Here is a 15303-nt window from a genome sequence, read left to right on the forward strand (position 1 = left end):
TTATTGAAACATATTGCCAGGGTAAATGCTGCAAGGATGTTTCCTCTTGTGGGAGAGATAAGAGCTAGGGGACACAGTTTAAAAATAAGGGGTCTCCCATTTAAGATGGAGATGAAGAAAAATTTTTTCTCTGAGGATTGTTGGTGTGTGGAATTCTCTTCCCCAGAGAGCAGTGAAGGCAGGGTCATTGAATATTTTTAGGCTGAGTTAGATAGATTCTTAATTGACAAGGGAGTCTATAGGGGATAGACAGGAAAGTAGAGTGGAGGCCACAATCAAATCTAGACCTAGACTTTGGTGTGCAGGGCACAATTTCAAAGTTTGCAGATGACTGAAAACTCAGAAGCATTGTGAACTGTGAGGAGGATAGTGGAGAACTTCAAAAGGACAAGGACAGGTTGGTGGAATGGGTGGACAGGTGGCACATGAAGTTCCATGCAGAGAAATCTGAAGTGATTCATTTTGGTATAAAGAACATGGAGAAACAGTATAAAATAAGGGGTAAAACCCTAAAGGGGGTGCAGGAGCAGAGGGGCCTGGGTGTATGTGTGCATAAGTTTTGAAGGTGGTAGGACAGGTTGAGAGAGTGAGTAATAAAGCACACAGTATCCTGAGCTTTATTAATAGGGGCATAGAGTATAAAAACAAAGAGGCTATATTGATCTTGTGTATGTCACTAGCTCGGCCTCAGCTGGAGTATTGCATCCAGTTCTGGGTGCCACAATTTAGGAAGGATCTGAAGGCGTTGGAAAGAATGCAAAAAAAAAATTCACAAGAATGGTTTCTTTGATAAGGAACTTCAGTTACAAAGATAGATTGGGAAGTTAGGACTGTTTTTCTTGCAGAAAAGGAGGCTGAGAGGAGATGTAATAGAGATGTTCAAAATCATGAGGGGCTGGACAGAGTAGATAGGGAGTAACTGTTTGTACTCATGAAAGGATCAAGAACAAGAGCGTGCAGATTTAAAATAATTTGTAAAAGAAGCAATAGTGATATGAGGAAAAACTTTTTCACGCAGCAAGTTGTTAGGTTCTGGAACATTCTGCTTGGTGGAGGTAGGTTCAGTTGAAACATTCAAAAGGGATTTAGACTGTTGTTTGAAGAGAGAATGTACAGGAGAATGGAACTAGATGAGTTACTCATTCGGAGAGCCTGTGCAGACATAATGGGCCAAATGGCCTCCTTCTGCACCATAACAGTTCTGTGATTGATCAGCCATGATCCAGTTGAGTGGTGGAGCAGGCTCAAGGGGTCAAATGGCCTACTCCTCCTCCTAAGTCTTATGTTCATATGTTCTATCAAGACCATGCTGGTAAAGCAATCATCCATTGGTAGCTTATTGTTGGTAAGGGTCTTGTTCACAAGTACAAAGAAGGAAGGGAGATGGAGAGGGGGGTGGTAATAGACAACCAGGGGTAAAGCTAGCTTGAGCCACACCTAGAACAAAGGATGATGGCTGTGATTGTTGGAGGCCCATCAGTTGCTCAATCAACAGTCCATCCACAATGTTAAACATGTACTACCTCCACCACCTGCACACAGTGGCTACAGTTGATAATATCTCCAGGATGCACCACAACAGCTCACCAAGGCTCCTTCGATAGCACCTGGAAGCCCCCTGATCTCCATAACCTAGAAGGACAAGGGCAGCAAGGGCATTGGAACACCATTACCTCCAAGTACAACTCCAAGTCACACACCATCCTGACTTGGATGTTTATTGCTATTCCTTCACTGTAGCTCGGTCAAAATCCTGAAACTCCCTACTGAACTACCTTGTGAGTACACTTCTGCCACATGTACTATGGCAGTTCAAGAAGGTTCATCACTACCTTTTGCAAAGGCAACTAGGAGTAGGCAATAAATGTTGGCCTTGCCAGTGATGCCCACATCCCAATGAAAAGAAAACGTCACAAGGCACTACATGGGACTGTAATAAAACAAAAGAACTGAGGCAGATCCAAAGAGATATTAGGACATATGACCAAAAGCTTTGTCTAAGAGGTAGGTTTTAAGGAGCTAGGTGGTAAAACACAGCAAGGTTTATGAGGGGAAGAACCCAGTGCTTCAGGGCCACATATTGTGATGTGGGGACGAAGATAGGGGTGAAAGAAGCACATGAGGCCAGACGTGAAAGACCGTCGGATGGTTATAGGGCTGGAGGAGGTTAAAGTTTAAATTGAGGTTTTGATTATAAATATTAATATTGGTAAGGATCTAGAGGCGCCATCCAGCTCTATGCAAAATTAACTCTCTGCAGCTGTTCATTTTTTTTATTTTCAAATAAACAGGACAGAGCGAAATAGCGAGGGCATCACATCACAGGTAGATGTAAATTAAGTAATGCCAATCACTGCTCTGCCTATGCCTCAAGGATTCTATCGCGTTATGAATGGAGGTTGTGTCTTCTCCAGTTTCTACATGGAACAAAATTAATTGGAAGGAATGAATTATAATATTCTGTCAATCGTATAAGGGGCAGCACTCAAAATTTCGCTTTAAAATAACTCATTAAGGACTGCTGGTATAGGTTTTAACAGTAGTTTAGCAATGTTGCAATTTACAAGAAGACCCGCCTATTCGACCCTCATTCGTCCAGTGTCAGGAGTGGTATTGTAGTCAGTTATTTAATTAGACACTGAGTGCATCAATCACTTCACACTGGATGGAAACTTCGCCCTTGTGCTCAGCGGGCAAAGTAAACTGCGTGTTGGACTTCACGTGAGGAAACGATTGCTTGCTCAGCCCTTACCTTCACTGCATACGATGGGTGCTAAGGACAGCAGGAGCAAGAAGCGCAGACTCATGTTGTGTGGGACTCGGTGCAGTGTTCTTGCTGCCGAGAGCTTGCCTTCCATTCCGTGCCCTCGCTGTTGGCCATCCCCGGGGCAGTCTGCCAGCTACGTGCGCTAGTCGCCGGTCATCGCCTCCTGTCATCAGGCGAGGCGGAGCTGGAGCCACCACTGCATCTCCTTGGCATTAAGTGGACGGGCCAGGCAGTGTGTGGAAACCTTCCTGTACCATTTCTACATCATGAAGTAATGCTCGAAAAGGATTGTTTTTCAATCTAGCAATCCTGGTGTTCCTACAAATCCCATATGACCCATATATTAAAACGACTCAAAAAAACTTGTAATTCCACAATCTGGCCACCAGGCGACATTTGCCTTTTCTCCTCAAATTGCTTTCTGATTTTTGGAACTGAAAATTTTAATAATGCCTATTTTCCAATATTTAAATTTATTCATTGCATTATCTCTTGGTCTCATAGTTGACCCCAAGATAAGCTTATAATCACTTATGATTCTTCACCCAGACTGCAATACCTCTCTAACATAAGTCAACCTTGCTCCTGCCACAGCTCATTTTGTGCTGAAAAGCCTCTCCCATGCCTTTGTCACCTCTAGCCTATTCCAGTGCACTCTGAGCCAGCCACCCACCTTTCACCTTCCGCAAATTTGAGGTCATCCAAAACTCTGCTGCCCATGTGCTAACGCGCACTAAGCCCTGATCATCCATCTCTTCTTCTCTTAGACTGCTCCTCGGGATCGAGGATGACTTGCTTCCCACTCCGGTGCAATGGGTTCAGAGATGGCTGATGAGTCCAATGCACGATGCGGGGTAAGTGGTGCTTGAAGGGTTGGGTAGATGGGTTATTTGGAGGTTTGTGCATTCCCTCTGATGCCTCAACATCTCTGCACATTCCCGATGAAGTCTCTTGATATGTTTGGTGCCTTTCCAGATGAGCTTTCTCTATTTTGGTCGGTCAGAAGCCAGGGACTCGCATGAGTCCATAGTGATATTTGACCTCTTCAGGGATGCTTTGAGGACGTCCCCAAAGCGTTTCAGCTGTCCTGGGTGTCTCCGTCACCTATCGTCCCTATGCTCGCTGACTTACATTATTCCCTGGTTTTTAAAATTCTCATACTTATTTTCAAATCTCTCCACAGCCTGGCACTTCCCTATTTCTGTAATCTCCAGCCACACAACAGGCCTGCTAATCCTGGCCTCTCGAGTATCCTGATTTCAGTCACTCAACTATTAGCAGCTGTGCCAAAGCTCTGGAATTCTCTCCTTATACATGTCTGCCTTTCTTCCCTTTCCTCCTTTAAGACGCTCACCTTTGAACAATTTTTTGACCATAAACCATCTCTGTGTAGTTTGGTGGAAAATTTTGTTTGATAATACTCCTATAATAGACCTTGGGGCATTTTGCTACTTTAAAGGTGCTATATTGATACAAGTTGTTGTTGAATCTTTAATGTTTTCATTAAAGTTTTTATTTGAAAGTCTCAGCCTGTCCCAATGCCTGGGCTGGGCATTGTAAATTGGGTGGTTTCTAGACATGCAGCCAAATTGCAATGACATTTTTATACTTGAACAGAGTTTTAAAAAGCTCCCTCAATACTTCTACCCAGAACTGTGAGACTGAATTTGGTTTGGGCAGTTTGACCATGAGTCATAGAGTTATAGAGTCATTATAACTCGGTGACACCGAGTGAGGCTATTCGGATCATCAAGTCTGTGTCAGTCCTCTACAGCAATCCAGTCAGCCCCATTCCCTACCCTATCCCTATATCCCTGCTAGTTCATTTCCCTCAGGTGCCCATTCAATTTCCTTTTAAAATAATTGATCATCTCCACTTCCACCACACTCATAGGCACTGAGTTCCAGGGCATTAACACTTGCTGCGTAAACAACTTCTTCCTCACATCGCCCAAAACTTTAAATCTGTGCCTCCTAGTCTTTGTACCATCAGCCAATCGGAACTGCTTTTCTTTGTCCACTTTATCTAAACATGTCATTACTTTGTACATCTATCAAGTCTCCCCTCAGTCTCCCATGTTCCAAGGTGAACAACCCCAACTTTTCCAACCTAACCTTGTAACTAAAATCCCTCATCCCTGGAATCATTCTGGTGAATCTCCTCTGCATCCTCTCATGGACCCTAACATCCTTCCTAAAGTATAATAATCAAAACTGGATGCAATAATCTGGTTGGGGCCTAACCTAAAGCAGTGGCCCTAGCACTGACCCTTGGGGAACACCAATGTCCACCATCCTCCAGTCTGAAAAATAACCATTTACCACAACCCATTGTTATTTTCCTTAAGCCATTTTTTTATCCAAGCTAATACTGGTCCTCCTATTTGATGAGCCTCAATTTTGTTAAACCAAACTTTTAGGTGGCTCTTAAAATCCATATGGCCAACGTCAACCTTTTCTGATACTTCAAAAAATTCAATTATATTAGTCATGCATGATTTGTTTTTTACAAGTCAGTGCTGGCTTTCCTTAATTAACTCAAACTTCTCCAAGTGCCTGCTGATTCATTTCCCTGTTTATTTGTTCTGAAACCTCACCCACCACTGATGTTAAACTGACCAGCCAGAAGTTACTAGGAATGTCCTTACACCCTTTCTTTAATAAGAGTGTTACATTTGCAAATCTCCAATCCTTTGGCATCTTCCCCATTTCTAGGGAAGATTGAAAGATTAAGGCAAGCCCTTCCACTATTATCACCCCGCTTTCCTTAACAAGCTGGGATGCAAGTCTTCAAGACCAGGCGCCTTGTTAAATTTAAACATAGCCAGCCATTCCAGTACATTCTTCCTATCAATTTTCACCCATTCATTACCTATACCATCACTGCTTCTACCAATATTTTGTTAGATTCCTTTTCCTTAGTAAACATCGATTCAAAGGACTCATTAAGTATTCCGGCCTTACACTGTGCCTCTAAGCATATATCAGCCTTATCTCACGTCTCTTACAACCCATTTACTCCTTACATGCTGATGGAAGGGTCTGGGTTCACTTTTATATTAACTGCATTCTATTTTTTTATTCATTCATGGGATGTAGGCTTCGCTGGCTGGGCCAGCATTTATTGCCCATCCCTAATTGCCCTTGAGAAGGTGGTGATGAGCTGCCTTTTTGAACAACTGCATTCCGTGTGGTGTAGGTACAGCCACAGCGCTTTTAGGGATGGAGTTCCAGGATTTTGACCCAGTGACAGTGAAGGAATGGCGATATAATTTACAAGTCAGGATGGTGAATGACTTGGAGGGAAACTTCCAGGTGATGGTGTTCCTATGTGCCTGCTCCTCTTGTCTTTCTAGATTAAAGCAGTCATGGACATTCTGTTCTCATATCCTCTCTTTGCCCGTCTTATTTTTCTCCTCACTTCCCCTTTTGATTTATTTTATCTGGCCTGGTTCTCATTTAAAAAATTTACTCCATATGCATCATACACCATAATTCTTTTTGTTTCACTGCATTCTCTATCTCCCTTGTCACCCAAGAAGCCCTGGCTTTGCTTCCCCTATCTTTAGCCCTTGTTGGAATGTACCTAGTGTCACAACTGACTGGGGATAGTGCACAGTAATATCAAGCCCCACTGCTCCCTGAGCTGCGATAAATGTGAAAAGTTTGACCAAACCACCAGATTGCACCAATTCTACCTAACTGTTTAATCTAGGTTAACAGAATACGAGAACCAGGTTTATAAACTTAATAAGTAAATAACTGTTTGTTGAACAAATTGCCTTTAACTAGTGGCAAAAGAAAGAAATATGAACCGCTAACTTCTAACACTATAACATAAACTCTACCCCCTTCTTAAATCCCTATACACACACATGCAAAAGACATATAAGACACACAAAACATGGATTTTAAGGGTGGGATAAAACAGGTCAATAGCACCAATTCCAGAGTACAGGATTCGATGGGTTGATTTTGATCAATGTCTTCCAAATTCCTTTCAGTTCTTGTTGATGACATGAGGTGGTCTTCCAGCACTTTCAGTATTTAGTTCATTGGTTGAAAACTTGCCTTTCAATATCTCTAACAATGATTTTCCTCTTTGTCTTTTGACAGTGGTTTTCAAAGAGATCAAGATATAGAAATATGAGGAAGATAGATTTTTAGCTGGCCAGGAGCTTTCTACTCTGGAATTACAGCAATCTTCCACACACAGGTTTCAGGTCCTGTTTCTTTCAGGCTACGACCTTTCTCCATGCTTTCTTGCAAAACCCTGGTTAGGAGCCAGTTAAAATGCTGTTGTCAGGCAGCTCATTTGCTCCAGGACTCCTTTCTGGCACCACCCTGCCTTTCATGGCACACTCTGTTCCAGGACTGCAATATTGTATATATATCTCATCCTGTTCCAGTGGACATGTCTTTCAACCTGCAGCCATTGTAATTCTACTGCAGTCCAACAGAAAATAAAAAGATATGTTCTTTACCACAGTCTAACAGAAAAAAAATGTATGTTTCTTACACTAGCCTGTAGCTCAAACATTTCCTTAAGGATCACCATTATGTTGCTCCATTACAATTTTTCCTGTTGATCCTTGGTTGCATTTTACCTTAGATAGGTCCCTTCTCATCACATTGAAGTTAGCCCTCTTCCAATTTAGAAGTTTTCCTTTAGATTGTTCTATACTCTTCTCCATTACCTTATAAATAATAATCACTCTTACTCAAGTGTTTCCCACAGACACTTGATCCACCTCATTCTCCAGCACCACATCCAGCTTGTGCTCTGACGGCAGGTGCATTGAACCCAATATACAGTAGTTCCTAGTTAGACCAACATACCAGTCAAGGGAGTTCTCATGAGCCATAATTCTGAAATTCTTCGCCCTCCTTTCCCTTTACTCTAACATTATCCCAGTAGATACTTGGGTCATTAAAGTCACCCAAAGTCACTACATTACAGATCTTGCACCTCTGTGATTTCCCTGCCAATTTGTTTTCTCTCTTCCCCTCTCTTTGGAGGCCTTTGGAATAGCACAAGAAGCGTGATCATGCCCTTTTTGCTTCTCAAACTTAGCTAAATAGATTCTATCTTTGCTCCCTCAAAGACATCCAATCTTTCCAGCACTACAATGTCTTCAATATTGCCACCTGACCTTTTCTCCTCCCCTGTCTTTTCTGAATGCTTTGTATCCTTAAATTTTCTGAATTATTTTTATCCTCAGCCCTCACCACTTTTATGCCACATTTCCATTATTGTCATTACATCATATGCCCACATGGCTATTTGTGCTTGTATCTTATTCATCAACGAGTACAATTCTGCTGCTGCTGATGGCCCACAGCACTTCATGGATGCCCGGTCTTGAGTTGCTAGATCTGTTTGAAATCCAATCCATTTAGCTCGGTGGTAGTGCCACACAACACAATGGAGGGTATCCTCAAAGTAAAGGCGGGACTTTGTCTCCAGAATAACTGTGCGGTGGTTACTCCTACTGATACTGTCATGGACAGATGCATCTGTGGCAGGCAGGTTAGTGAGGATGAGGTCAAGTATGTTTTCCCCTCTTGTTGGTTCCCTCACCAACTGCCACAGACCCAGTCTAGCAGCTATGTCATTTAGGGCTCAGCCAACTCAGTCAGTAGTGGTGCTACCGAGCCACTCTTGGTGATGGACATTGAAGTCGCCACCTAGAGTACATTCTGCACCCTTGCCACCCTCGGTGCTTCCTTCAAGTGGTGTTCAACATGAAGGAGCACTGATTCATCGCTGAGGGAGGGCGGCAAGTGGTAATCAGCAGGAGGTTTCCTTGCTTAAGTCTGACCTGAAGCCATGAGACTTCATGGGGCGCAGAGTGGAAGTTGAAGACTCCCAGGGCAACTCCTTCCAGGCTGTAAACCACACTGTGCCACCACCTCTGCTGTGTCTGTCCTGCCGGTGGAACAGGACATACCCAGGGATGGTGATGGTGATGTCTGGGACATTATCTGTAAGGTATGAGTCCGTAAGGATGACTATGTCAGGCTGTTGCTCGACTAGTCTGTGAGACTGCTCTCCCAATTTTGGCACTAGCCCCCAGATGTTAGTAAGGAGGACTTTGCAGGGTTGACAGGGCTGAGGTTGCCGTTGTCATTTCCAGTGTCTAGGTCGATGCCGGGTGGTCTGTCCAGTTTCGTTCCTTTTTTGTGACTTTGTAGTGGTTTGTTACAACTGAGTGGCTTGCTAGACCATTTCAGAAGGCATTTAAGAGTCAACCACATTGCTGTGGGTCTGAAGTCATGTGTAGGACAGACCATGTAAGGATGACAGATTTCCTTCCCTAAAGGACATCATTGTCTCAATTTATTTTCATGAGGAATAAAACTCAACACAGCGACCAAATCAGACAAACACCCATCCATCAGCTGTCAATCGATTTTAGTTCTTCTTTCCTCAAAGCTCCTGTTTTATATGTATTTACTTTTCCCAGATTCTTCCCTTTTGTACTATTTCCCTCATTGGGTTTTCTCTTTCACTGCTGCCTAATGATTAACATAAACAGCTTTCTCAGAGTTTGTACAGGAACAAAGGAGCAGGAGTAGGCTATTCTGGACCATCGAGCCTGCTCCATCATTCAATTAAATCATGGCTGATCATCTACCTCAACGCCACTTTCCTGTGCTTTCCCCATATCCCTATATGTTATTAGTATCCAGAAATCTATTGAATTCTGTCTTGAACATGATTGAGCTTCCATAACCCTCTGGGGAAGAGAATTCCAAAGATTCACCATGCTCTGAGTGAAGAAATTCCTCCTCATCTCAGTTCCAAATGGCTTGCTCTTTATTTTGAGACTGTGCCCTCTGGTTCTAAATTCACTAGCCAGGGAAACATCCTACCTACATCTACCCTGTCACATCCTGTAAGAATTCTGCAAGTTTCATTGAGATCACCTCTCATTCTTCAAAACTCTAGAGAATACAGGCCCAGTTTCCTCAATCTCTCCTCATAAAACAATCATGTCATCTGAGCGATTAATACTTATAATGAGACATATCCATCAAGCTGCATATAATATATATGTAGTATAAAGACAGGGTGTAACTAAGGGTATAAGAGCTCTTGATTTGGTGGAGATTCTATAAAAATGGCTTTGAATTAGTTTGCTTTCATAGATAACTGAATGTATGTTTAGGTTAGACATAAATTTTTGCATAATTTTAAGAATGAAAATCAACAATTAACAAAAGTAACGTGTGGCAACACATACCGTTAAGTGGGTGACTAAATTAGGAATATGTTTTGGGTATTACATTCTGATGACCTTTGACCCAGTACAATAAGGAAAACTTGCAAATTCTTTAAAATATCTGTGGAATCTGTCATTGTTTTTAATAATGTTTGAAAAGGACTTTTAAGAGTTTGCACCAATTGTAAAGGGATCAATTGTACCTTTCTTGGATAATAAGAAGCACTGATCCATGTGACCTGGCAATCCTTGACCTGGATGTAATACCAACAGGAAGGAGGTTAAGACATGGATGCCGTAATGGAATACACAAAGGAGAAGTACAAGCAGAGGAGCTGCTGGGTGAAGGTGATCCGTGCATAAAAGCACACACAAAGAGAAAGCTTACACGGACAGAGAAGAACACACAAATTCTTGTGAGGAAAAGGACCAATTCTCTCTCAGGAAGAGGTCAGTTTTTCTGTTTGGCAGAAAAGGAGAAAGAAGCCCTTGGATATAATGTGCTAGCTGGCTTAAAATAAAGGTCTAAAACCTGGAATGCTTTGTGAATAGCTCAGAGATGCTAAAGAGATGGGTGTTTTCCCAGAAGTGGCCAAGCCATGAACCAGGATGTTATTGGTTGGTCAATTGAAAAGGAACTCTGGAAAACCACACCATCAAGGCTGTCGTGATCTAAGGGTGAGAGGGTTTAAAGAATTGTGAATCACTGATGATAATCGTACTCATGAAACACAGAGGTGAAAGCGATTGTCAGATAAGACTCCTGACCAAATGTCCACGAATAAAGGGCAGTGGAACTGTGTAGCTACGTAGTGCTACATGCATGCGGGGAGTGATGCCGGTGATTATGGCTGTGTAGGACGTGTCTTTATTGTATCGGCTATTGAAAATGAAATTTAACTTTCTATTTGAAGTATCATCTTGTTAATTTTTAATTTATGTTGGTTCTAATTCATGTTAAAGTAAAAACTACAATAAGTGGGATCTTGTTGGTAATTTTTTTCATTTGGGAGTGACTCAATAAATGTATTAATTTTTGTTTATGGTTCCCCCGCAGGGCTTGTAACAGCATGTAGATATACAGTAAATATATATATAGGCCTCCACTGATGAATCACTGGGTAATTGCACCAACTTAATGTGATACTGACACAGGAATATCTTGGTTTGATCCCTGGACTGTAATTAGTTGGCTATCCTGAATCATATGGCAAGACTTCCTCCAAGGAAGGATAAAATAACATCAGTTAGGATTCCCACTTGATTGTTTATACAGTGACCCCTGCTGGAAAATGCATGTATGGGACAATCAAACAAAGCAGGGTCATGTTGGCTGTGATGCAACTGAATACGAAACTGTTTATGAAATAAGGGGATGCACAGAGAGGAGACTACTGCAAAGTGAGATGTAGAGAGAGCCTGTAGTTGGGAATTTGGTGCACAGGAGAAATGAGGTAACCCTTTTTCTACAGCCTCCAGTAGTTGGTGAGTTTTCTTCCTTTCTCTCCAAGCTAGGAGGTTGCAACTTTCTATTCCTTTAACGGTGTAAATTATTAACTAATTGACTTTTTAAAACTTTATTCTTTCATAGCAAGGCAAGCATTACTGCCTATCCCTAATTGCCCATGAACTGAGTGGCTCACTAGGCCATCTCAGAGCCCAAGTTAAGAGTCAACCTTGCTGTGGACTTGGTGTCCCATGTAGACCAGTAAGGATGACATTAGTGAACATGATGGTAGATTAGTGAACCAGAGGGGTTTTTATAACAATCAACGGTAGTTTCATCGTCACCATTATAGAGACTAGCTCTCAACAGGTTTTATTAATGGTATTTAAATTCCACCAGGCACCATGGTGGGATTTGAACCTATGCCCCCTGAACATTATCCTAGGCCTCTGAATTACTGGTCCACTGAAATTACCACTACACCACCTCCCCTCCACTAATTTAACAAATAAGATTGAACAGAAATATCAGGGCTGGTGGTATACATGATTGCAACATGTTAGAATCTGTGGAATCACTGCAATCCCAGGAAACCATATCTGCAGCCTGTACAGTTTAGAGTTGTCCAAGTTTTGGACATTGCAGGACATCAATGAGGGGGAGAGTTACATGGACACTTTGTTCCCAGGGGCAGTCACATCCCTTAGGTTAGGCAGGAGTTTAGAGATGGTCAATGGTCAGGGACAGGAGATTGTGACTGCAAATCAAGCGGGTATGGGGAACCAGCATGTAGTGATGGAGGAACCTTAGCACCTGACCTCTCCAACAGATACCAGGGTGTGTGCTGTGTGGATGAGGAGAAGGACTTCAAGGTGGATGAGCGAACTGGCCATGGCTCCATGGAGAAGGATGCCATTCAAGTGAGGGGAGCGAAGAGGAATGTGGTAGTGATAGGAAACAGTATAGTCAGGGGGATAGATACTGTTCTTTGCATCCATGACTGGGAGCTCCAATGGCTGTGTTGCCTGTCCTGTGTCTGGGTTAAAGACATCTCCTTGTGGCTGGAGAGAAACTTAGAGTGGGAGGGGCGGATCCAGTTGTCAGGGCCCATGTGGGAACCAACGACATAGTTAGAACCAGGAATGATGATGTGCTAAGAGAATTTGAGGGGCTAGGGACCAGATTAAAATGCAGAACATGAAAGGTAATCATTTCTGGATTGTTAGCTGAGCCATGCGTAAATTGGCATAGGGTCATGCAGATTAGAGAACTAAACACGTGGCTCAAAGAGTGGTGTGGAAAGAAGGGGTTTTGATTCATGGGGCACTGGCATCAGTTCTCAGGGAAGAGTGAGTTATTCTGTTAGGGTGGGCTCTACTTGAATGGGGCTGGGGCCAATGTCCTGGCCAATCGTATAATTAGGGCTGTGGACAGGGCTTTAAAGTAACAAGAATGATGAAGAAGGGGTTCGGGTGAAGGGGGATTTAGAGATCCAAAAAGAGTTGAGGCATCAGAACAGTATAGCAATGTGGGTAATGACAAGCAGACTGGGTCAGGAAAGGACTGAGTTTTTAAAATGTTGTACATCAGCAAATAAGGACATTGCAGGGAATGGAAGTAAAAATTCCTTATCTGAAAGCATGAAGATTTCGCAACAAGATAGATAGTAGCACAAAAAGAAGTAAATGATTTAGTTCTAATCACTGTTACAGGGTTACGGTTACAAAGTTATCAGGGTTGGGAAAAGAATAGTCCAGGGTATACTATATTTCAGAAAGACAGACAGAATGGCAAAGAGGAGGGGTAGCCCTGGTAGTAAAGGGTGACATGAGGACATTAGTCGGAAATAATCTGGCTTCAGAAGATATGAAGTAGAATAAGTATGGCTGGAAATTAGGAATAGCAAGAGTCAAAAATCACTGGTGGAAGTAGTTTACAGGCCCCCTAACAGTAGTTATATTGTTGGACAGAGAAGTAAACAAGAAATTATTGGAGCTTGTAACAAAGGTAATGTAATAAATGTGAGGAATTTTAATCTTCAAGTAGACTGAGACAATCAAATTGGCAAGAGTGGTCTAGAAAGTAGAATGTTTTCATGACAGTTTCTTGGAGCAATAGATTGCGGAACCGACTAGGGTAAAGCTATCTTAGATCTAGTATTATGTAATGAGGCAGGATTAATTAGTAATAGCACAGTAGAAAGTTCACTGGGAAATACTGATCATAATACCACTGAATTTAACATGAAGTCTGAAAGTGAAATACTCCAATCACGAACCAGAATCTTAAACTTAAACAAAGACATAGGTATGAGGAGAGATCTGGCTAAGATTAATTGGGTAAATAGAATGAAAAGGTATTAAGGTAAATGAACAGTAGAAAACATTTAAAGAAACAATTCAAAATCTTCAGCAAAAATACATGCAATTGAAAATCAAAACCTCAACAAAAAAGATTCATCCATGACTCACTCAGGAAGTTAAAGATAGTATTAGATTAAAAGAAGAGGCTTAAATTGTTGCAAAAACAGTACCAAGTCTGAGAATTGGGAGTATTTTAGAAACCAGCAAAGGACCACCAAAAGTTGATAAAAAGGGAAAAAATAGAATATGAAAGTAAATTAGCCAGGAATATAAAGCAGATTGTAAGAGCTTTTATAAGCCTATTAAAAGGAAGAGAGTACTTAGAGTAAACATTGGGCCGTTAGAAATGGAGACAGGAGAAATTATCATGAGAAATGAGCAAATGGCAGAGGCACTGAGAAAGTATTTTGTGTCTGTCTTCACAGTAGAAGACACAAGTTGCAAACCAGAAACAGAGAGTAACCCAGGGGCTAAAATAGTAAGGAAATTAATATCAGCAGAGAAAAAGTATTGGAGATTAAAATCTAATAAATCCCCTGGACTTAATGGCCTACACCCTAGTGTTCTAAAATAAATAGCTGCAGAGATAGTGGAAGCTAGCTATGATTTTCCAAAATTCTTTAGATTCTGGAATGGTCCCATCAAATTAGAAGTTGGCAAATGTTGCACCACTTTTCAAGAAAGGAGGGTGAGAAAACAGGGAACTACTGGCCAGTTAGCCAGCATCAGTTATTGGGAAAATGCTGGATTCTATTATTAAGGAAGTCTTAACAATTCACTTAGAAAAGCATAGTATGACTGGGACAAGTCACATGGTTTTACTGAGGGGAAATCCTGTTTGACAAATTTATCATAGTTTTTTGAGGATTTAAAAAGTAGGTTAGATAAAACACAGCCAGTAGATGTAGATTTCCAAAGGGCATGCAATATGCTAATAGGCAAAATAAGGGCTCATGGAGTTGGGGGTATTATATTAGCATTGATAGAGAATTGCTTAATGGGTAGAAAACAGAGAGTGAACAAAAACAGAGCTTTTTCAAATTGGCAAGCACAGCATAATGGAATGCTGCAATGATTAGTGCAGGGACCTCAGCTATTTACAATCTATATTAATGACTTAGATAATGAGACTGAGAATAATGTATCCAAGTTTGCTGATGAAACCAAGCTGGGTGGGAAGGTAAGCTGTGGTGAGGACACAGAAAGGCTGCAAAGAGATATAAAAAGATTTAAAGTGAGTAGCAGCAAGATGGCAGATGGAGTACAATGTGGGGAAGTGTGAAGTTATTTGCTTTAGTCATAAGAATAGAAAAGCAGGATCTTTGCTAGGTGTGAAACTTGTAGGCTTCGGTGTGCTCATACAAGGAATGCAGAAAGTTAGCATGTAGTTACAGCAAGCAATTAGGAAGGCAAGTGACACGTTGGCCTTTATTACAAGGGATTGGAGTACAGGAATAAAGAAACTTTGCTACAATTGTACAGGATTTTGGTGAGACCACA

At 41.7% G+C, this 15303-nt stretch overlaps 1 protein-coding gene across 1 annotated transcript in view; it reads right to left on the reverse strand.

Annotated features, from left to right (window-relative positions):
* Nucleotides 1–3017, reverse strand: part of LOC121281877 — a 169962-nt gene extending 166945 nt beyond the window's left edge. The window contains exon 1 of the mRNA XM_041194982.1: nucleotides 2753–3017. Coding sequence (XP_041050916.1) covers nucleotides 2753–2858 — 106 coding nt within the window. The 5' untranslated portion in view covers nucleotides 2859–3017. The remainder of the gene's footprint in view (nucleotides 1–2752) is intronic.
* Nucleotides 3018–15303: the final 12286 nt, after the last annotated feature.

Source organism: Carcharodon carcharias, chromosome 1 (genome assembly GCF_017639515.1).
Source record: "Carcharodon carcharias isolate sCarCar2 chromosome 1, sCarCar2.pri, whole genome shotgun sequence".
Lineage (NCBI taxonomy): Eukaryota > Metazoa > Chordata > Chondrichthyes > Lamniformes > Lamnidae > Carcharodon > Carcharodon carcharias.